The 26,505-nt window shown below is 39.9% G+C and overlaps 3 protein-coding genes across 3 annotated transcripts in view; 2 read left to right on the top strand and 1 right to left on the bottom strand.

Annotated features, from left to right (window-relative positions):
• Positions 1-7,697: 7,697 nt before the first annotated feature.
• Positions 7,698-16,687, bottom strand: LOC109467032 (uncharacterized protein C1orf228 homolog). Its single transcript, XM_019764927.1, has 12 exons — positions 16,524-16,687; positions 15,743-15,962; positions 15,132-15,200; positions 13,800-13,966; positions 12,955-13,151; positions 11,401-11,485; positions 10,514-10,633; positions 9,999-10,071; positions 9,578-9,623; positions 8,878-8,961; positions 8,172-8,249; positions 7,698-7,802 (listed from the first exon to the last, which is right to left on the bottom strand). The coding sequence occupies exons 2-12, from the start codon at positions 15,952-15,954 to the stop codon at positions 7,698-7,700; spliced, it is 1,236 nt and encodes a 411-aa protein (XP_019620486.1). The 5' UTR covers positions 15,955-15,962; positions 16,524-16,687.
• Positions 16,688-17,061: 374 nt separating this feature from the next.
• On the top strand, positions 17,062-19,551 carry LOC109467072 (transmembrane protein 53-A-like). Its single transcript, XM_019764977.1, has 3 exons — positions 17,062-17,176; positions 17,865-17,988; positions 18,779-19,551. The coding sequence occupies exons 1-3, from the start codon at positions 17,122-17,124 to the stop codon at positions 19,422-19,424; spliced, it is 825 nt and encodes a 274-aa protein (XP_019620536.1). The 5' UTR covers positions 17,062-17,121; the 3' UTR covers positions 19,425-19,551.
• Positions 19,552-23,381: 3,830 nt separating this feature from the next.
• LOC109467031 (protein wntless homolog) overlaps positions 23,382-26,505 on the top strand; it is a 26,526-nt gene continuing 23,402 nt past the window's right edge. The window contains exon 1 of the mRNA XM_019764926.1: positions 23,382-23,487. Coding sequence (XP_019620485.1) covers positions 23,382-23,487 — 106 coding nt within the window. The remainder of the gene's footprint in view (positions 23,488-26,505) is intronic.

Below are 26,505 nucleotides of genomic sequence, written 5' to 3'. Positions count from 1 at the left end.
CTTCAAACTTTAAACTTTGCAGTTTTTATGGCCACTTCTCACGAAAAACGTGTTGCGTGTAAATATGTTGTTAAAGTCTACTAGAGTAATTCCAACAGGTCATATATATCTATCTGGCACCTTAAAAGATGCACCCAAAGAAATCTCCAGGTATACAGTATAATGTACTCCTGTATGTCTTAACTGTGCATACCTTGGCATGCTGCAATAAAAATCTCTCAAAAGCACTGTTTTTCAAGTAGCAGAAATGTGTAACCTGGCAGATAAATGTGGATGTCTGCTACTATTATCTAGACCAAAAACTCTTTTTTTTTCATCATCATAAAATTTTCATGTCGCAAATTTTAAGGGATTTTAATCATGTAAATGTGAATGTAAGCTACTATTGTCCCCAGCTACTATTCTCTTGATTTTCATTATGAAATTTTCGTGTCGCAAATTTTAAGGGCTAAGAATCATGTAAATGTGAATGTAAGCTACTATTGTCTGCAGCTACTATACTCTTAATCTTCATCATGAAATTTTCGTGTCCCAAATTTTAAGGGCTTTACAGTACTATACAAATGTAATAGGGTGGTCCCTGAAACCCCACACACAGGCACGTTACTTCTGTTGTCTGTGTTTGAACAGGCACACAATGTTATCAACCGTTATCAGCACAGTTAAGGACCCCTACATGGCCGATCCTGATTGGTCAGACTTTGAACTCTGGCTCATGATTGGTCCAAACTTGTAGGTGGCAGTCTCTGATTGGTGGAAAGTTTGACTGGTGTTTGCTTATAGCCTGGGTTACACAATACCTCACTGTCAGGGGCTACACAGGCCCCCAGCTTTCCTGTTCTAGGGGGCAGGCTAACTCGTTATAGAGTTCGTTAACCAGTTCAAATTCTGGTGGCGATCTCTGGTTGGTTCAAAGTTTGGCTTCTGAGGTTGTTGACCGTTCAAGAGTTTGGAGCAGAGGCTATTTGACTTGGTCAAACCTGTAATACATAGTACATTAGTGGCCTATCAGCCGGGATCTATGCCACCACATACAACTCTCCAGTTCTCTCTATCTAACATTACATTTCCAAGGTATTCGAGTTCTATGCCAGTGTCTCTAGTTAAGGTATCAGTAAAAGTCAGACAGTGTACTCGACCTCTTGGCTTCCAGAGGAGTACAGAAGAGATCTGTAATACCGGTAATGACCACCTCTCCATGAGGTCTACCTGGCCATTGTGGCCACTGTTTGGTGATTCTTACAATTATTTTCCCATTAAGAGTTAAGACCCAAGCATTAGGTGGGACATTACATCTTCCATGGTTTACAGAAGAGAAGTCAAACCCTTCAGACATAGTTTTAGACATAGTTATAGTTCTAGACAGCTACCTTTCATAATGTAGACTTAAGTTATTTTATACTCTATTTTAGTGTTCCTTTATGTTTTGAAATTTGCAATTAGCCTCCAGGCACGGATTTGCAATAACCTTTACTAATTAAAAGTCCTTCTAGTAGTTCTACAGTGGACATTTGCCTAACTGTGCCCATTTGTTTTAACTCCTAACCACAGACCAAATATCATACAGATCCAACCACAAACCCACAAAACCACAAGCAAACCGCACCCCAAACATAACCTTCTTGGCCAAGGTGAAAATCTGTAAGCAGCAGTACCTTAGCCAACAATATGGCCTGTCCTTAGACGACCTTAAGTATCGGGTGTCCCCAAAAATGGTCCACCAAAAAGCCCCCCCCCCACACACACACATGCAAACTTGGCAGCCTCAGCGGCAGTCCCATAGAAACCAGCTGAAAAGACAACCTTGTCCATTTTTCCAGGACACTCAAAGGTAGAGAGAAAAGCATTGAGCCCTTCTATTAAACTTACTTTCAGACATAGTTTTACACATAGCTATAGTTTTAGACAACTTCCTTTCATCATGTAGATATTGGTTATCATATAACGTTAATCTGTTTCAATATTCTTGTATGTTAATGTGATTTGCAATTAGCCTCCGGGCATTAATTTGCAATAAACTTCTCACTAAAAGTTTAAACATTTTTACATTTACATTTGAGCACGCAAACAGGTAAAAAACACCTTTAACTTTCCAATGGGTGCAGAACAATACCCAGGTAGGCCAGATAACATTACCAGTGATCAGCTGTTTTTGATTGACAGATGAATCTTCAATGTCATGACCTTGTCAGTCATCATGTCCTGCTAGTGACCTGAGTGAGGTTCTATTTCCGTCCATGTAAGACTTAAAGTTTGGCAGGAGCACAGAACTGACTTGGGTGCCAACAAAGGGAAAGGTTTCCACTTTTCTCTGAGTCAGCAAAAAACACACATGGTGATCTGAGAAGCAGATCAAGATGTGTTTCCTACGGAGGAACGTGATCATCTTGACCTTCAAAGTGCTCAAGGTCATGGTTAGGTGCTGTTTGTGGTAAGGAGAGCTATTTCAAGCGGTTCAGAGTCTTCAGTATGACGTAAAATGACAAAAACATCCTGTACTGCTGTTCTATCCCATCTGGAGCTCAAGGTCAGGAAGATGACCTTGATCTTGTTCCAAAGTTCTATTAGATCAGAGAAATAACCTCTGACAGACTTTGCTGACCCCAGCCAGTTCAATGTCAAGGTGGTTCCGACAACAACTTAAACCTGATTTCAAAATTTACGAACCCCTGCTAGTTCGCACCTCATTGGTGGAAATGAATCACATGACTTCTGGAAAGGGGCCATCTGATTGGTGGCAAGGGATCACATGACCAGTAAAACGGACCACAAGATTGGTGAGCAGGGGATCGTATGATACGAGTGCTACTCAATGTGAAGTTTGGTTAAAAGCATAGTATATAAAGTATCCAAATGTTGATTTTTAACAGAATGATTAATACCACACGTTCTTGGCAAGTACAGCAACAAGTTTATCCTTCCTGCCTTTGATGGAGGCTGTTTAACTCTGACCCAGTTTTCCAGCTGCTGAATAACACTTGACTCTGACATTGTTGCTGAGTCACTTAAAGTATTGGTTGCTAGGCTGTAGTTTAAAAGCTGTGATTAACACACCTCAATGTTAGTTATGTGAGCTGCTAAGACTTAGAGCTCCTTGGTTTGACTAAGACAGCTGTGGGTGGCAAAGTGTATATGCCAATGGGTCCAGCAACCTATAAGCTATTCGTGTGTGTGTTAAACATCATCTTTAGTAATTCAAGGCAAGTATTAAAAAGTACAAGATGAACTGATTAAAAACCATCGGTCAGCCCCTTAAAACAGATCAACAGTGATCAAAAATGAAAGAGAAGATAGGGAGAATGGTTTACCAGAAAGGTCCCAATTACAGTAACTACATGTAGATTTAAAAAAAGGAAACCACTGTCACAAAATAACTAACTGGGCCATCAAAACAATTCACTGGCTCATCGACATCTAGTACCCCAATGTTGATGGAGCTACTAGTGCTAACACGACTTGTCATTGAGTCATGACAGCCTGCTTGTTTGTCACAAACATCAGGAAAACAAGTTTACTGAAAGGGACACAGAAAAACAACATCTCCAGTTTCAAAACAAGTGCTGTGAATGATTTGGACATAACTGATAGAAAAGCAAGCAAAAAAGATCAATTGTATGATATTATGTATCATTGATATTTCAATGTATAATATCATTGGAAAACTTAAGATTCATTTCTCTTTATGATGATACCATATTTCTGATGATCAAGGCTGAGATATACATGTAGATGTGCCCACTTAATATATGCACTATTCTACTTTGAAGTAGCCTGGGTGCCATCTGCCATTCGAAATGGAATAGTGCATAATATTTGCATGGGAGCTGGCAATGTTAAATCTGTTTTAAAATCCAATGTCTTTACATCTAAGTATATATATATACACCCCAGGCCATATACAGAGGAATTGACCCTCTGGAAACTATTTGGAACTTGATGACATCATAGGAAACAGTCCTGGTGAGAAAAACATGTCTTTTGACCCACATTAACAGGAAAACAGGTGTGGGGCTGGTGGTGAAAACATGTTTATCCCTCTCAGCTTGAGCTGAAGATTCTGATCGACCCAGCCAGATTAATTGGATTGGGAGAATCTATCTGGAAGCTGAGTCAGCAAAAACGTCAGAGATAGCTAAGCTGTCAGCACCTTAATATGGGAGCTAGTTTAGCTTGAAAGGAACATGACAGACTATTATGAAAAAATTTTAAACTGTTCTCCAACTCATAAATTTGACTCACCGGAATTTTCGACTGAATCACTCAGACAGTCTTCCTCAGCTATCTGACCCAAATGCTGTGAACAGTTTAAATTTTTCATAATGTAATTTACCAACTCAGATGAACTTTCATGCTAACATGACAGACTGTTATCAATGGCAAAGTAACTAATCGATGCCTCTTTTTGCTTCTGACAATAACATGTTGATGATATTTTATAGAAACAGTAATTCTGACACCAACATAGTGTCCTATAGTTTAAGTTTATGTAGCTAACAGCATTCCAATTGCAGCTTATTATTAATAGGAACCATGCAGGCATTGAAATTTGGATGGCAGCCTGGCTAGGCCTGCCAAAATGTTGTAGCCTCAATTTCCCCAAGACAACTAAGGTGATAGCCCATGTTCTGACACCCCTATGTTCTGACTTCCCCACATAATGTTAGGCCAGTCAGGGTTAAGGGTGTGGAAATGTTCAGTTGTATAAAATACTAAGTGTAACTTGCATGCAGCAGAAAAGTCCCTCCCTCACTTTGCCAATAGTACTGCCCAACATCTGACTGATCTAAAACACAAATCACTGCTTTTCCAAACCCTGCCATGAAAGAGTCTAACAGTTAGAGCACTGAATACATCTGTTGTCAGGAGGAAGAGAAAAACACCACAGCTATGCAGGCTTACATCATCCCTCAGTAACATGGAAAACATCAGCAAAGAAGCTGTAGATTTTTAATATAGCATCTGTACTCCCTCCAAAATGCTTGAGCGTAGTGGCTGTTTCTATGCATCCTACCAAATTTACGCTTATAATTAGCTGGCAGACTTATAAAGATTTAATGTGATTTACATCAAGTGAAAGAAGAAAAATAGATTATCATTTGAAATGTTGATTGAGGGGGATACAAGGGAATTTTAAGAGGGAGTGAGAACGGCTACTGAAACAGCCAGATCAGCTGGAGTTCAGAAGAAGGCGTTGTCCCCAGGAGGGCCCGTGATTGGTCAGATGCTGGGGGTATTGCATCATCACCTTGGCAACAGCAGGCCTGGGCAGCGTGCTGTTTATTTTTGGTACTTCTGCCCAGCGATGACTCCTGACCCCGTGGCAACTGTTGCCATGGACCTGTCTTAATACAGACGTGTCCATATTAGGAACTGCTCTAATCTTGCCTGATCAGCTGAAAGGTTAGAAAGAACAATACGCCTGCCTGTCCGCTGAAATATGGGGAACAAATGCACGATAAGGGTACTACCTGGGTCAATGTGGGGCATTGAACTCACTGTGATTTTAAAACCTATACAGTCCAACCTGCTACTTGTATGTATCCAGAACTGTGTCTCTAGGCAGTAGTTCTATATAATCCCTGAATGGGTTTATAGGGTTAGGATCGTATGCAATACCGTGTCTATCTAGCTCTATGCCTGAATATGCGAGGGTTAGGATCAGGCACGGTTCTGGATAGTCTCTATTGTATCCAGAATTGTGCCTGTCTAGTTCTATGTCTGAATGTGTGAGGGTTAGGATCAGGCACGGTTCTGGATTAGTCTCTATTGTATCCAGAATTGTGCCTGTCTTGTTCTATGCCTGAATGGGTTAGGGTTAGGATCAGGCACGGTTCTGGATGGTCTCTATTGTATCCAGAACCGTGCCTATCTAGTTCTATGCCTGAATAGGTTAGGGTTAGGCTTGGTCTCCGTATATCCAAGAACGAAGATTTGCCCAAGGCACGGTTGTGGATAGAACACCTGTCCATAGTGACACCTCAAGGAACTTTAAGAAAATCATCACAGTTGACAGGTGGCCACTAAAGACAGCCTTAAAGTTAAGAGTTTTGAAAATAGTAGGGGAAAAATTATCTAAAGGGACCAGCAAAAAGTGGCCACAATGGCAGGTCATGTAGTAGCTGCACCTAATCGCACTACACAATGACTTACTTGTACATGTACAAGGAGGCTATCATTGTACAGGGCAATTGGCATGGAATATACTTGTTTGAAAACCATGCACTGTCCACAAAAATAAGGACAATGATAATTGCAAGCTTGAACATGTTTGAAATTTCCTAGGCTCAAAGTACACTTTGCTCTGAGCACCTCACTAAACATTGTACCAATGATAAGCTTGACAGGATCAATATCAGTAGCGACAGCCTTTCTGTGGGTAAAGGAGACCTCTAGCAAGAATAGCAAGAACTGCAGTTTTGCAAACAGGTAGTGCAAGATGTTTAACTTCGAACTTGCAAGGGTTTACCCTCAAGTAACTCATGCATACGTAGTGAAGAACCAGCCAGTAGGCTTCTACTCTGGAACCCTGATACCTGTAAGAGAAGAGTTGGACGCCCAAACATAACAGTTAAGAAACTTATTGAAACTGAAACTGGCTTGGAGGGACATGAACTTTTCTCAGTGATGTATGACAGACAGTTGTGGCGAACTAACTTTGTATGCTCCACCTCTGCGGAGGATGAAGGATGATGATGATGAACTCATGCATGCAGGTAAAATACAGATGAAATCTTAACAATGAACAGGTTGACAGAACAATTTATTATATTTATTTATCTGTGATGATTATAATGTTATAACAAATGCACACAAAAAATTATACCTTTACAACTTATAAGAATTGTTCTTTGAAATACATAAAGTTGGTTAGTTGCAGTTCAAATCTTCAGAATTACTATATACTGCTTAACCTTTCAAAAATGACAATAGAACTCTTTGGTCCCTTCAGTTTTACCAGGTTCAAGCTTAAGCAGCGTTTTTGTGGAGCTAAAATGCTATTCATGTAATATATCATTTGTACAACCACCTTTTTACACTACAATTGCATAGTACTATCATACAAAAAATGAGTACAAGTTCCTTTCAATACTAGAAAAATACATCCAACAAATGTCAAGAAGAATGACTTTTTGGAATGTTGGTGACAGTTAGACATTCAGGTAGAACTTTATGTAGTAAGTACAAAATATATCAAGAAACTGGATGAATCAGACATTTCAGATAGCATCCACTATGATCTTAATGCTCACTCATATGACAGGTAGACAATGCTATCTGAAACATGCGACTCCAGTTGCTTGCTTTATTTTGAATCATCACTTGTGGAGCTTTCGTAGTCACCTCTACTAGCGGGCTGGAGGGGGGGGGGTCAGTTCCTGGTGTCACGTTGTTGGGGGGGGGGGCTGTCTCATAGAGGGTCTTCCCTAGTCCGCAGCCTCCGCCACTAGAAACACAAGGAAAACATGGCTTAGTATGTACTACGTTGGCATTTAATGTTACAGTATCTATATCATAGTATATGGTTTGGTTAGTCTATCATGCTTCTTTCACCAGGCTAGCTTGCTTAATACACTAATACAAAAACAATACATGCACAGAGCAGGTTGGATATAACAGTTAACATCTGTATTGCACAACCACTAAAAGTTCTACATCATGTTAAAACACCAGTTTTGTTTCTGACATCACAAGAATGCTCAAGGAAAGACAAGGTACTTACGTCCTGGGATGTTAACCTTGTTGGACCTAAGGACGTCACACTGGATGGCATCCATAGCGGAGTACAGGCTGTCTGGGTTCGACTGGGGACACAAAAAGGTTAAATCAGAGATGGCAAATTTCACCCCCTTATTAATAATACTTTGCAGCCCTTCCAGTCCAATTGACAAATACTAGTATAGCATAGGATGTATGGCAATACAACATTTTGTATATTGGGAACAGCTGGCAGACAGAAACAAGTTCTCTTGTAGTGAAGTATAAATCGCAAGAAACATCGATCACCTTGGAATCATTCACTTCCAAATTTCAAGGAATTTTTCCACAGATTTTTAAATGTTCAGGAGTTGAGAGCCTAAGAGATAGGATCAGGCATCCTACGAGATACAATGTAATCATTCCTTAAATGTAGAATTATAGAAGAAAAGAAAGGAAAGCACATCTCTACCCACCATGAACATGATGTAGAGGTTTTCCCCCATGGCGTCTCTGCAGGTCTCATTCACAATGGGGAAGGTTCTGCACAGGTACTGAGGGAGGGGAAACACGGCACAGAAGAAGTTAGCCTCAAGAACTGTCAAAATGGTGCCTACAGTCTTAGACATTCATTTCTAAGGAGCTGTTGTACAGTGAAAGAAGTGCATTTTTTTTCTTGCCAGTAAACATGAAAAGAAAAAGACAACACAAAGAAGATTAATCTCAAAATCTATCTTAGATTTTGATTTCTAGGGAGTTTGATAGCTTCAAGTTTCATGCATGAGAGAAGTTCTTGTTTACGACTATGAGACAGGGTCACTAACCACTATACTACAGACCTACCATGTCATTACCTACCTAGGGCTCGAAATTCATTTTTGGGTATACATGCACTGGTGCACCCAACCTAAAAAAATTGTGTGCACAAAAATTATTTTGGGTGCACCATTCAACAAATACTAGTAAGTAGAATATCTGCAAAAACTAATAAGGTTTCATTTCTAAAGAAAAGTACTATAACAATGATTTTATTGTCTTTCTGACACTATATATTAAATATCTTTACATACTACAAAAATATTTGGGTGCACTGGTGCATCCACAGCTCCAAATTTGGGTGCACAAAGGTGCACATACACCCAGTATTTCCAGCCCTGCTACCCTACATATACTAGTACTCACCTCCAGTGTAACGCTGCCTTGCCTCTGGCTGTCGGCATGGGCGGAGTTCCCCATAGCAACCATCAGGTTATGCACAACTCTCATCTGTACACAACATTGGGGGGGAAATGGCACAAGTTTAGCACATCCAACAAACAAAGCTAAATATCCACATAAACATACACTCTATGGTATGAGATAGTTTGACTTATTTGGAAGGCAGTCAGCACCAAGGACAGGGAATGTACTCTTTGAATCTTTTCCTCTAAGAAATACATTAGGTCAATATCTGTATAATAACATAATGTACATTGTTAATAGCACAAAGGGAAGGCATTCAGCACCAAGGCCAGAGAATGTAGTGTTATAGGTGGAAGGTTAGAGATTCATATATTGGCCACTTAAAGTTATCAACTGTGCTAAAAATTTAGAACCTCTACCATATACTACTATATTGTAATTCAAATGGATGGCAGTCAGCACTAAGGACAGGGAATGTGGTGTTATATGTAGAGAGATAGAGCTTCATACACGTACTGACCACTTTAAGTAAGGAATGGCACTGAAAGTTTAGAACATTTAACCTATAATACTGTTTAGTAATGTAAGGGAAGGAAGTCAGCACCAAGGACAGGGAATGTAGTGTTGTGTAGTGCTTATGCTATATGTAGGGTGAGTGGAGCAATAGGTTTCAATGACTACCAGACTCCCACACTCTCACCTGTATCAGCTTGTCTGCTGTTTCATTCGACTCCCTGCACAGAACTCTGCAAAATAACAAAAATCAATGATTGACCTTAATGCACATATACAGAAGCTGGTGTATGCTGATTCATGGGTGCTATAAAATACAGATATAGACCGTACATGTTTAGAGTTAAAACTTTAGATCCAACACAAAACGTTCTCTCACCTAGAGCTTTGGTACCAGATACCTTTGACCCAGTGTTGACGTCACATTTCAAAGAAGCCACATAACAAGCCTCACTGGGTAAGTCTACTGAGGAAGACCAGAGAGACTGGTCGAAAGCTCTAAGTGAGATAACTTTTTGTGTTAGATCAAAAGTTTTAACTCTAAACATGTATCTGCCAACACAGATGAAATTTCATGATAGTATAGACTGTACATGGTTGGTTCTTACCCGAGAGTCTTGGCGGCTGCTGCTTGTTGTACATAAACAGGGAGGGGGGCAGACATCTTCTCCACATCTGTGTCTGGGGAACAGTAATGTACTTATTTTAATACTAAGTATTTTAGTATTAACAGTTTAGTATTTTAGTATTAAGTATTACACTTAGGTAGAAGAACAAAAACACTGCTGGCATACACACAATATGGTCTAGTAACCAGCAAAATAGATGATAGAAAATAAAGGACTCATCTTGGGGCTTGTTTCCGCAGTTTTAAATGCCCAAAGTATGAAATCAAATCAAATATCAAATGTGCTAATGTGGGGCATTGTGTGTCAATATCACAAAGATAGCCTTATTGAGAATATTTCCAGTTTTGCTGCGTTAAATCGCATTGGATGCCTTTAAAACAGTCAAACCTGCCCAAGAAGTCAATGCACATTTTAACAATAAAATGTAGATTATTGCACTGCTGTATTACCAGTAGTAAGACAAACTACAGTTGGACATCCTGAGAAAACTGTACCTTCTAAGATCTGAGGTCTCCTGACCGTCTCGTCTAACGTCGCCTTCAGAAGTTCCACCAGACGTTTGAGGATCAGCTTCTGTATCTCGTAAGACATCAGGTCCTTTATCAGCTCAATAGCTGCGGGATTGAGAAACACTTGTAAGGTTATAGTTGTAAAGACACAAGAAACTATAAGCATAGTTCTCACTACGCTGTTTGAGCATAGGGGCCCCCTACACTGTGGTAGGGACCCCCTACGCTATGATTTAGCCCCCTTCACTGTCTTTCAACCAGCATAGGGGTGTTTTTTGAGGGGGAGAACCTTCTGACTCTTCATAAAAATTTGACTTAAGAATGAAGCTACAACAGAGAAAAACATTAACTTTACAAATATATGTCCCTACATAAGCAGGAAAGAGTGTCTCAGGGGTTTTCGATTTTTTGAAGAGGATACCAGAGTCCTGCTGTAGCCTTGTTTTTGCTCAGTCTGCACAGCAGAATGTTGTCCTTCTGTACCTGACTCCTACGCTGTGAAAAAATCCTTGTGAGAACCCTGTATATGGTATCCCTAACACATATCTAAGATCAGCAAAATTGTGCAGTGACAGATTCATTTGTGTTGTCAAAATCCACTGGTTTATGGATACAAATTTAAAAGTACATCATGTACACTTAGTGTATAAGTGTCAATTTTACCAGCATAATTACACTGCAATAATCTGGTAGATAAATTCAGAATGATGCTAGAAAATAAATTACAAAGTAAACTAACCCAGATTCCATGATTTGTCAGTTGAGTAATTACTAATATCACACATTCAAGGGAACATAATAGATTCTATCATACTATATTTGACCAACTTGGATCCAGAGTAGACAGGGTAAGGGCGCCCCCTAGCACTTACCTTCATACTGCACCTCCAGATGCAGGGTCCTGAGCAGACCCAGTAGCGGCTCCACGATGTTGGGGTTGGCTTCTGCCACGATGGGCTGTAGGGGGGGGGGGGATAAAGTATGTTTCTGTCATTTCATACTCAGTGGAAAGAGAAGACAGTCAGCACCAAGGACAGGGTCATACTGACATGAAGCTGTCTTGTTTGGAAACAACGTTAAAAAAACAGAAAACAGAAGGCACCCTCCTTGTGATCACTATGAAACACTAGTGGAGATCTGAATAGAACAAACAAAATATTGTACTATACTGCATAATGCATGAAACAGTGAGATATACTATAAAGTATAATCTAAAGAAAAGGCAGTCAGCACCAAGGACAAGGGAAAAGTTGCCCTGTCATGAAACAAACCATTGCCAGCAATGTAAAGAAAAAAATGAGGCAAAAAGCGAGCCCCATCTAACCTGTACTATACTAAGAGTTTGACAGAGAAAGAGATGTACTATTATCAAAAGGGAAGGCAGTCAGCACCAAGGACAGAGGAAAAAGTTGTTCTGTCATGAAACAAACCGATACCATCCCAGAAGAAAAATCTAGACAAGCAAGTCCCATCTCACCTGTCCTATTCTGAGAGATTCTGTCCAGAAACGAGGTAATAAAGAGGAAAGACACCCTCATCACACCTTGTGACCACTACATGAAACATTGGTGGAGATCTGAATAAAACTAGAAAGGCCGACATTTGCTTGGGAGCAAATACAGCATATTTCAGTCCATCTCCCTCCCACGCAAAAGTGGACTATTCCAAACTTACCCCAGTGCAAAACTGGCAAAGGTTCTCAAATAAATGAATTAAATAGTAGCTATGTAATTGAGAACAAAGATGCAACAAGTACTTTGAATCTCGAAGTCGAAAGCTTTACTAATCTTATTACAGGTATGCAAAAACTAACAATGATGAGATTTGATACATTTTGAAGGTCTTACTCTCTTAGGCACATAAAATTGAATTTGTGGGTCATTACGCACCACTTAGTGCAATGTGACCTCAGGTAACCCGCAATGGAACACGTGTTCCATGGATGGAACCGGCCATTCTTTAGATAGAACATGGAACGGGTACAGCACTTTTGGCCCTTTTTTTGCTGAAAATAGCCATTAAAGTCTCCCAAATGAGTCATTTGGAAGTGGTGTATGCCAAATAAATGACTGCTATTCTGTAGACACACGTTCAAGGTACCCTTATACCGAATGTCATATCATTTGGTTGTAATACCAGGGCTCAGGATCCAAAAATCCATTTTTTGTCGAAAAATGCCCCAAAAAACCTTCATCAAAATTTTTCAAAGGCATGTTTCAAAAAAATGAAAAAAACGTCTGGAGGTATTTGCCCACTCTACCTCCATGCCAAATTTCAAGTCATTTGGCTGAATGATGGCGGAGTTGAATCCCTTTGGCTGTTCGGCAGGAGGAGGAGGAGGAGAAGGAGGAGGAGGAGAAACATGAGGGAACACAATATATTTCATCCATACATGGTATGGACTGAAATATAACAAACAAACAAACCTGTACTATCCTGAGAGTCTGTGCTGCCATCTGCTGAGCTTTAGGCGAGGAGGCAGGCAGCAGAGCGATCAGGCCCTTGTACACCTGGACCTCATACTTAGGGTTGCCCTGAGCTAGCATCTGTAGCAGTTGTCTGCACTGTTCCTGTGTTTCCTCTGACTTAGCGCGGGCTAGACACTCTGCAACTGCTCGGATACCTGCAGGAATGAGGGAATGAATGAACAGAAGAGTGCAGTTGCCATGTGCTACATGTAGCATATGCAGAGCGAGCTAGACAATATGCAACATCCCTGATACCCAGGGGAGTTATGGAATGAATGAATAAATAAATGAGAATGAATGAATGAAGGAACCAACAAAGCTTGACTTAAACATTATCTTTGTTGTATTTTCCTATGTGTATGTCTTCCCTCATGAAAGAAAGAATGAAAGTAGCCACCATGCCAATTTGAGTTTCTCAAAACAGAGGCACAAGCAGAGACACAAACTAGAAAGGTAACATTTGCATAATGTTTACCTTCACATGATCTAGCATAACCAGCTACTGCTCTGTTTATTCTTACTTAAATATGTGTTTGAGTGACTAGGACCTTGACAGAGATGACTGGAAGGATGTCATGTAAGGTACCTCTAAGGAGGATGAACTAAACCAATGTACATTGTATTTTGTGAAGGTAAACGTAATGAACTTAACACAACTTTCCCCACTGCACTCAAGTGAAAATGAGTATTGTATGTCTTGTATTTGTTTTTATGTGTGGGACACAACAGTAACAGCTGCCTGTGTCCCACATGTATTGTACTGTTGCAATTTCAATAAATCAAATCAAATCAAACAAACCCACCGTAGCTCTCACAGATGAGTTCCTTGTACTTCCTGCCAGCGTTACAGATGGTCTGCAGCAGCTTAAGAGCCTCCGCCTTGTCAGCCTCCTTAGCCTGCTTCAAACCCAGGATCTCAAGAACCGTCAAGACTCCGCCCACCTCAAGGAACTCTCCAAGGTACTTGTGACTTAAGGAGAAGAAATGAAGAACTTAGTTTTAGAAGGTTCTTAGAATTTTGTGAATTCTACAGTGTGAATACTGTATGGTTATGTGCTAATGATAATAATGGTTATCCTATCCACAAGCACACCGCTATGAAACACACTATTTGGGCAAATGATTAATGTAATAATGTACAGGGGAAGGCAGTCAGCACCAAGGACAGTGAACGTAGTGTTATGGCCCAGGATCTCAAGAACTGTTAACACTCCGCCCACCTCAAGGAACTCTCCAAGGTACTTGTGACTTTTAAGAAAAAGAAATGGACAACTTATAGGGTACTCACTTTGAGTTATTGTGAATTCTATAGTGTGAATACTGTGAAATGATAAAGCTATGATTACACTCTGTAAGCAAGTTAGTCTGGCACCTGCTTAGTGTAATAATGTGTAGAGAAGGCAGTCAGCACCAAGGACAGGGCATGTCATGTTATGTGTGGAGGGTTAGACCGTGTTAACGTTATACTGACCACTATTAGTTGGGAATAGCACTGAAAATTTAGAATCTCCAACATGCAGTCATGTATGCCATTGTATAATAATGTGTAGAGAAGGTAGTCAGCACCAAGGACAGGGAATGTAGTGTTATGTGTGGAGAGTTAGAGCTTCATAAAGTTACCACTTTTACCTGGGAACAGCACTGAAAATTTAAAATCTGTATATCATATACTACTGTATAACAATGTAAAGGGAAGGCAGTCAGCACCAAGGACAGGGTATGTAGTGTGTGGAGGGTTAGAGCTTTCCTGTACGTATATATAGTTGTTATATTTTTTTTCTAATCAGTGCAAAATGAACCTGGTGTTAACATCGTAATATCGATGATTTTTGGCTCAATATAATGTCACATATATAATTCACCTCACGTGATTACATTATAAATAATACATGGTACATAATTGTATGAAACAAACAATTAAAGTAAGTAGAAAAGTGTCTAAGAGGAGTTCAGCAGGAATCTGTTTACTGCAGTCTTGAACTTAGTAATGTTAGGACTGTTGTGTTATATATGTTATGTATGTATACATGTTATATGTGATGTATGTTTTGCAGGGCCCCAAATGTAAAGCAGTGCTGTGACACTGAGATGAGCCAGACAAGGTAAACAAAAACAAACAAACAAACAAGACTTACCCACTAGGTGCTGACAGGAAGATCTGTATGGCCTGGAGTTGCTGGTTCACACACGTGCCTAACATGTAACTGTACAGGGGAGTCAAGGGAAATGACTAAGATTGTCTGACACATGAAATATAGCAAGTGTTATCTTACAAGTAAACTCTCAGAGAATGTATCCATTTGCTGGATTTGTTTCACATAATGTAAGGTGGATGTCTAACCTTCATCAATGTATAATGGTTGACATTGATGCACAACGTTATACTTTTGTCTTAGCCAAGATTAACTAGATTAACTAGCATAACGATTGCAGACTCACTGCATGTAATTTTCATTGTTACCTGTACGAGTGTACTAGTAGGTGTGCAAATAATTTTGAGCCCTAAACAGCCCTATCTGCATTTTTTGAGAGGAAAAAATCAGAGATAACTTTTTATTTAATGACAAATTAGGTAGTTTATATACGATTCCAGCCCTACTGGTGATATGAATCAGTCCATCTAAAGAAAAATCTTGGACCTTTAGATAAAATGTGGACCAAAAAGTGGACTTTTGAGCCTTGTGGGTGGGTTCTTCCGAACCCCCCCTGGCTATGGGCATGGCACCTATCCTAACCAGAAGGATACGTGAGCCTGATCCAGGCGGTGAGCCGTGTGAGGAAGAGGCTGGCGGCCTGCGCGAACTCCAGCTCCAGTTCCGGCGCCGTCTTGCCCTGGTTGTTGGCGATGAACTCCTCCAGGATCCGCCCGCGCGTCGTCTTGTTCCCCTTGTCCCACTCCTGGAGAAGCCCAAAGACTCGGTTGATGGCCGCGTCCGTCTTGGCGTTACCGCTCGTCATCCTGACACCTGTCAACCAGTAGAATTTGGGAGCATCATTTGGAGTCCAAAAACAAAGAGGGATCAGGACTCTCTGGAGAGACTGCAGCGTAGGGCAACAAGCCTCGTGCAGGTGAATATTCAGGTGAATATAATAGAAGTCTAACCTGTCAATCAAGTGTCAGCTTTTGAACAGAAGGTGAGACTTCAGCACTGAGACTTTTGTATGGCTATGGTTGTATCCATAACCCTGCTTTTGTTAGGCACGGTTCTGGATAGCCGTGGTGACTGTTGCAGCACTTCTCTTGCTTGCAGTCTTTTACATTAGCCCTAACAACATGCATATGTAAAAGGCTGCAAGCAAGAGAGAAGCCCTGCAACATACGCAGAACCGTTCCTGATCCTAACCCTAACCCATTCGGGCACAGGACTAGATAGGCTCTGTTCTGGATAACCTAAAATTTTGAATGGAGTGGATTATCAAAATAGTATGGCAACGTTATAAAATCAAAGCAATTTTTGTAGACTTGGCAGGAACGTTTTTAAAGCAAAATCGGCGCATCAGAAACCGTAATTGTGAGGTAAACTTACCTTTACACTCTTTTTGGTGGTTTGCCCGACAAAATCGTCACAAGAAGTACTAAATCGGAGGCAAAAAACGTTAAATTTCAGAGTGAATTGTACTTTCCGTGTGGTTGTTTACATGTTGCTACCGAAACGCTTTCAGAGGTCATAGGTTAGTAGCCCGCATCAAAATGCAAAGCAATATGCACAGTATTTGATACCACTAGGAGCTTTTGTTCGCTAAGCAACTTTGTATTATGTGTTATGTTTCTGCAAGTGGTATATGTATGTTTGATGTATCATAACTATATGGTGTCCATGTTTTAACTTTAGTTTTAAAGAAAGTGAACTTTTCACTTTTATGTTTTGCAGTGGTTCATACCAAGAAGAAACGATTATCATATGGGGTGTTCTGTCTTGAAATGGGCTTCCAAGAAAACGTCATTTCTGATATAATTGTCCACAAAAGAATTGATAAAAGATATAAATGTATGAATAATACATAAATTTATGGTGTATTTGCAACATCTTTACCGATAAATTTCTGCTAAGAATTTTATGGTACACCCCTTTCTTGTGACCGACGTGCGCCGTTCCACCTCCAGACGCCACACAAAGCAGCATCATGGCGGACGAAGACTTGGAGTACGATATCTCCTTCCCTCCGGCCGCTGTTTCAGGTACAGTTCACAAAACCACCTCATCAAACCACTCAAAACTGTGCGCTACATTCCGTACCAAGTAAGAAGCGAGTAAATTCTAGGCTGGGACCGTTTTCTTGGCGAGAAAGCGGCGGTTTTAGAGCGTGCACCTGTTCAGGGGAGAGGTCGCGCCACCCCCGCCCACCTGTCTGACACCTGCCGATATTTATACCGTTACCTGTCCACTACGTCACTGGACTGGGTCAGGGGGACACTTTTTACCTCAAGCTTTCCTATTAAACCATCAAACCTGCTGTAGAGCTAACTGAGTGTAATTTCGTACGAAGTTTTTTGCTTTGCGAACATTTATATTGTGCAATACTTTGATTTTCTCATTTGCCGCCTCGTAGGGTGTTTTTGACCTGTATTTTACTGTATTTGTAAAGCAATAATTGATTCGTCTCTTAACATGGAATATTGTCCGATGAATCAAATGTGGACTAGTTGTAGGTGGTAGAAGTCATTCTATGTTGTTGTCGTTGTCCTTGCTTACATCGAGCCAAGATTTTAGACCTCCTTGCTCACATCTATTACTAGTATTTCACTAGACATATGTTTCACTTGGTTCAGGTCTGCATCAATGTTCTCTTGCAGTTTTTAACAGTTGACAATTTACATCAGCTAGCAAACTGCATAACACACATGTTTGTTTGTTTGTTTACTACAGATGATGAGAAAGAGCCGGTGGTGATACTGCTGGGCTGGGCCGGGTGCAAGGAGAACCACCTGGCCAAGTACAGCTCCATCCACGAACAGCAGGGCTGCATCACCATCAGATACATCATGCCAACGTACGATCCCTCAGTCATTCTCCTTTCTTCTTCTTACTGGAACTAAAGCTAAAGGAATCTACACTACTCTACTCTACTCTACTCATAATATAATATAGGTGTTCATTTGATAACGTAAACTAGCCCAAGTCAACCTAAAATAGCCCTATCAGTTGCAACTCATCTTATGCCTACACCACGCCAATCGCGAGTGACTACCAGTCCAGAACTAAAGACCTTGACTGTCGGTGCAGGTACAATATGGCCCTGCGGGTGGTTGTACACTCCATTGTACATGAAAAAAAGAAAATCTTAAGTAGTCTTTGAAGTCGTGGCTTCCTCCAGTACATCTGTCAAACATCAAAAGCATGTGACAAAGCCACCCCACCCTGTTTGACGATTATGAGTCTAGCTCGACAGGTTATCAGGAAGCACATGATTATTGTATGAATATTTTATTCTATATTGATTCTCATAAACTTGTAGGTGTGGTTGGTGATACATACCCGCCCTGTTTGATGACTAGTTGTTTCGCATGAAAAGTTACAGGAAGCACAAGTATAAATATTTAACTCTGCTTTAATTCTCCCGAACATGTAGGTGTGGTTTGTGATCATATTTACTGGTCCCCTGAGTCATGCTGTAAACATACAGTGAGAAGTTGATGTGTCAGGCTTTCAACATTTTTGTCCATAAAGTGACCCGATCTCTAGTGGGTCGGTTGGGAAACAGAGAACACAACTTTTTTTCCTAGGCCTTAAGATGTTCTTGTGTATTGCATCCTTGCTTACACTGTTCCTTAAATCTCCAGGTACGACATCTTCTTCCACACCTACAAGGCCAAGACGGTGGCGTACAAGGTCCTGGAACTCATCTTCGACCTTAACCTGGAGGATCACCCCATCTTCTTCCACGTGTTCAGCAACGGCGGCGGGTTCATCTACCGCCACCTGACGGAAATGGTTGCCAGCCAGCGCGGCGGGCAGGTCGGCGCTCTGCAGATTGTCGGCTGCATCTTCGACAGCTGCCCTAGTCGCCGCTCGCTCGTGGTCGGCATGAAGGCCCTCCTAACCTCCATGAGCCACGAACCCTTCCTGAAAAGATACTCGGTGACGTTTTTCTTCGGGATGATGGTGATTTTCAACACGCTCCGTGCGTGGGTGTCCTGGCTGATCCCGTTTGGTTTCCTGCGCGGGGAGGACGATTATTACACGGCCATGAAGAAGGACCCGTCGCGCTGGCCGCAGCTGTTCCTGTACTCCCACGCTGACAAGGTCGTGCCCTTCAGACAGGTGGAGGAGGTTTACGAGGAGAGGAAGAAGCTGGGTGTTCACGTGCTCGCGGTGGCGTTCGAGAAATCTCCGCACGTGACGCACCTGGTGCACTATCGCGACCTCTACATGCACCACTGCAACGCGTTCGTCAAGTCATGTACAATGACGGGCTTCATCCGCTGAGTTTGTGTGTTATTACTGGGGGTTTCTTGTTCAATGTTTAGTCAGGCTTGTACAGTGTAAGATAATGTTGTACCTGCAAAATGGTTTGTTAAGGTCACACCAATCTGTTTCCATCATAACTGACTTTTCTATTTGATGAAAGTCGAGACATACAAGGCAACAATATTCAAAGACAATTCAAACTCTACTACTGGATAGTTATGAAGATTACTTCTAGATATTTCGAGTGACACTATTCTAGTAATGTCTACTCTTCTTCATTGTCATTAAAATGAACTGACAGAACTAGTCAAAACGGTTAAACAAGTCCTTGTTCATTTGATAAGTGTTGACTGGTTCTGTCAGTTCATTTTAGTAACGCTGAAGAAGAATGGAGGATGACATGAAACAATCTCCATGATTATCCAGTAGTAGAGTTTGAACTGTCTTTGAATATTTGTGTGGGGGTTTCTTGTTCAATGTTGAGTCAGGCTTGTACAGTGTAAGATAATGTTGTACCTGCTAAATGGTTTGTTACGGTCACACCCATCTGTTTCCATATTGTCAAATTTCTTAGATTTTACTTTAACCTTCGGCCTGCTAAGGTAGCCATTTGGTACCAAATTTGTACCAGTTATGGGGTTAGGCAGCAGGGAGAAGGTTAACAGATTGTCAGAAAAGCATGGAAACAAATTGGTGTGGCCTAAAATCCAGACAATCCTGTTTTCAACCTGTGTAACAAATTTCTGTCCATTTCTGTTTGTGTTTCCAGTCAACCATCAATATGAAATTTTGCATGAAGACTTCTTCAGTCAATCTGGTTTATGTTCATGTTAATCCTTTTGACATTAGCCAGTGGATCTGATGTTCAGTGTAGGATTAGGCCATACCAGGATAAGCCCGGTTAATCCTGTTTTCAACATAAAGGCTTATCATCCATCTCTATATCCATTGTGATGATTTTCATGATGACAGGTTTCATCCGCTAATCTGTGTTATGTGTGGAATCATAATAGACAGTACAATCATAATAGAATGTACAATACTGTAGGTTAGATCACACCATCATAATGGTTTCATAATTGTTATGAACAGTTGATATTGTATCCTCATTATTAAATATGCAACATGTAGAATACTTGTCAATGAGCAAAACTTAGAAACTACTTTCATGTTTTTTCTTTGCATACTGCACACAGTTACGTGTTTTACAGCATATTTTTTCAGTACTTACATCTCGCACAATTTTTTTATTTGTTGGTACAAAACATTTATTTTGGTGTCTAGAACGTGTATTTTTGGTTGCCAGTTTCTGCGAATATTAGCCAGATATCATATAAGGCAATATTGTGTATTTTGTGTGCTCCTATCAGTGAAAAAAATGTGAAGTCCTGCCAATTTTGTTAAATAACTAGTAAAAGTAGCAGTGTAAGGTTGTTTGGGACCATGTAACATGTATGTACATGTATGTAATACTATGTGTTTTATTCAGGCCAAAAACAAGAGGTCAAAATGAGAACAATAGACTTGGAAAGAAAATCTTGAATCTGACCAAACTAAGGTTTTGATGTTTAAACCTCCTTGATCTGACTATATTCAGTTTCTGAAACTCAATACATATCTATACCAAGGTACAGACTTTCCACTTAGATTCAGTTCAGCATGATATTTGAATCCATGGTTCAGGAAATGATAGATCCAGGCTATACAGCCTGTGACATTGTCAATGAAAGTTTATGGCCTGTGAATGAGCACGTCAGCAGAACGTACTGCACCTGCGCAAAAACCGTAATGTATTGTACATAGCACTTCGGCAGAACGTCTCATGTAAGGTTGTATTTGTTCATATAAGGTTGCCATTCTGACAGTAGTTTCCAAATGTTATGTCTGAAAAGATATCTGCAACAGGCAGAATTCTGATGCAACGTTGACCAAAAATCCAACAAAAACTGTGAAATTCCAGGTTCTGCGCAGGCGCAGTACGTTCTGTCGACGTGCTCTGTGAATGCAGGTTGTTGACACCATGTAAGGCCAACCCTGATAGCCAATGTTCATGATCACTTTGAATTCACAGTTCATTTATCAAACACAAATAGCCTTTATGGCTGTGAATATTACCTTTTTATGTGTGCGTCTTGTGAAATCTATTGTGAGGATTCAATTCTTACGATATGTACAGGATTTTCAGGTGAAGGTCGTTTTGTTTTTGCAGCAAATGTGTGGTTTTGGCTCCATGTTCAAGCCTAAATTTGACTGGTGCATACATGTATGTGTCTACAATATTGACACTTTACCATACAATACATGTAAATCTGGTGAAAATGCACCACTAGGAAAAGTACATGAAACATTCAAAACAAGCTAAAATCACACATCTGTATGAATTATGAAGCAAAATCAACCTTTTTATGTTTTCTCCAGCTACCATCACCATCAAAACTGCAGGTGTTGACAACTTGAATGTATGCATGTTTTTCCAGTATAACATCATTTTCTGTACAGGTTACATATACTATAATTATTTCATCCAGACCAAGCCATCAGGCCAGTTTAGTTGATACAAACGTGATGTTATTCATGTGGTATGTGGTTAGCAATAACATGTTGTCAAACATACATAACATCTGTGTCCATAATATCACCAGGGTCCATAATATTGCCACCTTGAGAAATAGTGTGCTTAAAGATATTTTTACTGCAACATACTTTTGGTATGCACTCCTTCACACATCAAATGTACATACCTAGGGTATGTTGCAGTAAAAATATCTGTAAACACACTATTTCTCAAGGTGGCGATATTATGGACCCTGGTGATATTATGAACACAGATGTTAACAATATGAGCTTTTTTTTCCATTCTCTATCTACAAATTTATGTTACTCTGCGGATGTCATCTAAAAAAAAAAATAATCTTTGTGTGGCCTTCTTGTACAAAAATTGCAAGTTGTAAAATTGAAAAATATGTTGTTTTTGACGAAGAGATCATTAGTATTAGTTGTTGTGAGGTAGTTAGACATTGCCAAAGTAGAGCTATAGGACTTATTTTGTACATTCCAATGTGGTCCAAGCATCCTGGACACCCCTGTTAAGGGTATGGTGTAGCCTGTTTGCGTATACACCACTACAGTCAGAACGGAAGGGCCTATTTAGAAGAGGGGTTGTTAGGTAGCTAGCACTTGTTGTTTGTATATGGAGAAGCTTTTGCACAGATGCTGCTGTATACCTGTTTGTGAACTTCACTTTAAGCCACAGAGTGTTTTTGTGTGTGTGTCCAGAGAATTTACTGTTCTGAACAATAAAATTGTGGAAATGGTTAAAACTATGTTTTTGCATATCTTTATCAGTTTGAGAATTCCTATGACCCAGTATGAATTTTTTCCTGATTTGAGTAAAATCACTTACCTGCTTTACAAGTCAATTTGCTTGCATCAGGTATTCAAAATGAACCTCTTGGACATTTCGTTAACATTTATTAACATTAACGTTACATCTAGCAAGTCCTTCATCTAGCAAAACAATTTATATTTTCCGATTGTAAAATCATTATTTTGCTCATGTATAAATAAGGATTGTTCACAGGTAAAATTCATACAGTGGTATATAAAAACAAGGAACTCTTTGACAAAAGTACTAAAAATGAAATGTAACACTTATAACGTTAACTAACAAACTTCCCAAAATTCACCTGTTAAACATGTTTTTTTTTCAACCTTCATGAAATAGGCATATCTTTTAAAAACATTTGTGTCTTTAAGTAAATTGTTATTCTTTTCATTCTGGATGAAAGAAAACGTACCAAACCGAAGAAAAGTTTCAAGAAACTTGTAAGAAGCGCGAAACGCCTTCAAGGTACCCACTGAGACACTTGGCGCTGTCTTCCTAATCCGCGCCTGCGCACTGGGAGATAATTATATGGTACAGAAATCTCGGCATTCGGACGTATTTTTCTGAGACTCTCGCCCAAAAACTGAGAAATGGCAGGAACTGTACTGGAAAACCTCAGCTCTAGGAAGCTCTTCGCCCTCGGCGGGGTCCTACTGGTTGTGCAGATCGTGTTTTTCATGATCGGCGGACTTATAGGTGAGTGTTACCGAAGGTTTTCTCGCCTATATGCGGTGGGGTCGCGCCCGAAGTCCCGTAACAAAAACATGCGTGTGTCGCTACTGTTCCATTTTTTGTTCGCGCTCTGTTTTCTTAGTATTAAATGTCACAGCCGTGGTTTTGTGCCCCGTTCTGGTTCCCCTGAAGTTAAAGTAACAGTTTCTTTCAGAAAATAGGACGTGAAACCGCCGCTAAAGTTGTGTACGGTGCGGTTTTTCTTGGTGAAACGTGGGGAGGGGGGCGAGATATGATAATTTGCCGGCGAAAGCTCTGTGATCATTCAAGCCTTTAAAAAGAATTCTGAGGACAGGAAATTCGATGCCGGGGTCTTTGGGAACAGGAAAGGACTCACTCAAGTGTGTACTGTCCGTCCAGGTGTGCAGATCTTTCTGATAAGACGCCCTGTACTACCCGGGTTTCTTAAGGTGACAGTCCAAGACTTAGTGAAAGTGATCAAGACGGATTCAGTGAAAGTGAAGTGCAAGATAATTTGGGGAAGTGGGATTTAAAAAAGAATGATAAAATTTCCTCAGTATATTGAAACTGAGTATTTGAGGAGAAAATAACATCGTTGAACTAATGAATATAGAGATTCTGAATATATTTGTGGAAATTATAAGAATAAGTATGTCACAATTTTTAGTAGGGTAAAAAAACGAGCAAAAGAATAACAACATTATTTTGAAAACCTTTATTTTTATTAACTGAGGTTTTTCGAGATGGATACCTTCAAAATATTGAAGATGTGTTTTCATAAACACTAGGCATAGTGTTGGCATAGCTTGTATCCCTAGCACAATTGATGTTTTGTATACATTAGACATGTTTGTGTGTCAGGTTGTTTAGCATAATAAATCAGGTACTGAGCTCTCTCTAAAGAAATCACAAGTCTCTGTCGTATCCCACTATTCTGTTACAGTTGGTTCTCATCTTAAGGTGGACTGAAAGTTAAATGATACAAAAATGCTTAACAAGAGATCATCTAATGCCATATCTATAATCTACAGGTTTGTTATAAGATATGTATGATAATTCTCAACTAGAATGAAAACTGAGTCTAAGTGTACTAGCCTTGGCACTAGAGTGTAGTAACTTGGTACATAATGATACAGTTTCAGGGAGTGAGTACTGGAATACTACAATCAATTAGGTTTAAAATCAGCCTCCTTGCTACAAATTATTTATAGCAAGGAGAGGGATGGAAGGAAAACTTAGATTATAATATAATCTAAGTTTTCCTTCCAAAAAAAAAAGTTCCATCCCTCTGTTTTCATGTTGAATTCCTGAATTGTTTTTACTGTAAAATTCACAAGAACCAAAGAGACAAATTAGTGATGCCTGTAGTGATGCTCTGTCTAGTTTTTGATGAAAACCTGGCGCCATAGATAGATTGAATATGAAGACCAAATGATTGCCCTGGGACTGCTAAGCACCCCACAGAGATACATATGTACCATGTCTAATTAACACTAGTGTGATAACCTGTTATTCCCTAGCTGTCATCACCACTGGGGCATTGACAGGCACTTGTTACTGGTGGTATTGGCTGTTGTTATTGTTTGCTTGTGTTAATAGTCATGTTAATGATAAACTGTGAATAACACTAGAGATCATCAGCACTTGGCTATAAAAAGGTTGGATTTGATTGTATTTGTTTATGAAGGTTTATGTTTTCGAACATAGGCTTTGTCAAACTTGTCAATCGCGATAAGTTTATTGAACATTGATACCCTATAAAAGTGCAATATTTATGTAGTAGAAGAATAATTAGAATTGACAGGACTCATAAAATAGGATCTGAAACTTCTATACTTGTACTATAGTATAGTGTTAGCATCTTCTTGTGTGTTTATAAAGGTTGAGATGGACTTGATTATAGAGTGAATAGAGTGGTTGAAACACACAAGAAAAACTAATTTTTCAGTACATGTACTAGTAACACACTGACTAGTAGCATTTAGTTTTTCTCAACAGTCATTTTTCTCAGTTATGAGTCATCGATACTTGCTAAAGCTGAGTGAAAAGTCAGATGTCAAACAAACTTGAAAACGGACCCAGACAAAAACCCCAAGGCAAATAATTTGTGGTACAACTGAATCAGCAGTGTTCCGCTGCTACCACGGTTGACTCACCATGTCACAAGTCTGAAATGTCATTATTCAAATTTGAGCATTTGTAAATTAGGTCTGTTTGGTTGTCCTAAGAGGATTTAAAAGGGGATTTTCAACCTCCTTGTTTGGCCACAGCAGTCTGAGCTATTTTTATACTCAGTAGTAAAGAAGAACCATTGTACAATTGCAATGCATTTACTGTTTCTGGTCTCATACTGTAAAATGTTTTGTCAATCTATGATTATTTTCACATAGATGATCATCTACTACTTTTTGTGAATCGAGACACTGTTAAACAATAATTTTTTGGGGCCTAATTTTTCTCCAGATCCTTCCTATATTTATTAGGAGAGCTGGTCTGCTTTATATTATAATAATAGACAGTGTAACATCTGTGTGTGTTTGTATATAAGAACCTACATGGTTTGTACATGATTCTTCAATCCCTCACATAGATTAAAATCTGCAGCAACCTCTCAAGGGACATGAAGAAAATAGCTACAGTAGACAGGTGGTCTCTTAATGCTTGTGTCAATAGAGAAAAAATAATCTAAAGGACCACCAAACACTGAAACAGTGGCCACGTTGGACAGGTGGTCCTTATGTAGACGTGGTCATTACTTAGGTTTCATTGTACTGTGAGGATAAAATATGGGGCCCGCATACCCTTTTCCGTAGAGCATAATCGGCCGTTTCAATTCTACGTAGATCGTAGACGGACCGCTCTAATTCAACGTAGAGCATTATAATTCTCTGTTTTATTTTACATAAGGCTTTGGAGCTACCCGGAATTTATCATAGAGTGTAATGGGGGAGGCTTCTTGAATTCAGCGTATTACGTAGCCGGCTCTCAAAATTTAGCGTAGAGCGTTGTCGCCCCCCCCCC

The sequence above is a fragment of the Branchiostoma belcheri genome, unplaced genomic scaffold, assembly GCF_001625305.1.
Source record: "Branchiostoma belcheri isolate BF01 breed outbred unplaced genomic scaffold, Haploidv18h27 scaffold174, whole genome shotgun sequence".
Classification (NCBI taxonomy): domain Eukaryota; kingdom Metazoa; phylum Chordata; class Leptocardii; order Amphioxiformes; family Branchiostomatidae; genus Branchiostoma; species Branchiostoma belcheri.
The sequence above is the reverse complement of the archived record's forward strand: the minus strand, read 5'-3'. Positions and strand labels throughout refer to the sequence as shown.

What these genes read in the sequence shown, in the direction of transcription:
- LOC109467072 (XM_019764977.1), top strand. Translation starts at nt 17,122, where the DNA reads ATGGCGGACGAAGACTTGGAGTACGATATCTCCTTCCCTCCGGCCGCT. An exon ending in CCCTCCGGCCGCTGTTTCAG is followed by an intron (nt 17,177 to 17,864) that starts GTACAGTTCACA and finishes TGTTTACTACAG; the next exon opens with ATGATGAGAAAGAGCCGGTG. An exon ending in ATCAGATACATCATGCCAAC is followed by an intron (nt 17,989 to 18,778) that starts GTACGATCCCTC and finishes TTAAATCTCCAG; the next exon opens with GTACGACATCTTCTTCCACA.
- LOC109467032 (XM_019764927.1), bottom strand. Translation starts at nt 15,954, where the DNA reads ATGACGAGCGGTAACGCCAAGACGGACGCGGCCATCAACCGAGTCTTT. An exon ending in ACCGCCTGGATCAGGCTCAC is followed by an intron (nt 15,201 to 15,742) that starts GTATCCTTCTGG and finishes TCCCCTGTACAG; the next exon opens with TTACATGTTAGGCACGTGTG. An exon ending in AAGGCAGCGTTACACTGGAG is followed by an intron (nt 8,250 to 8,877) that starts GTGAGTACTAGT and finishes CCCCTCCCTCAG; the next exon opens with TACCTGTGCAGAACCTTCCC.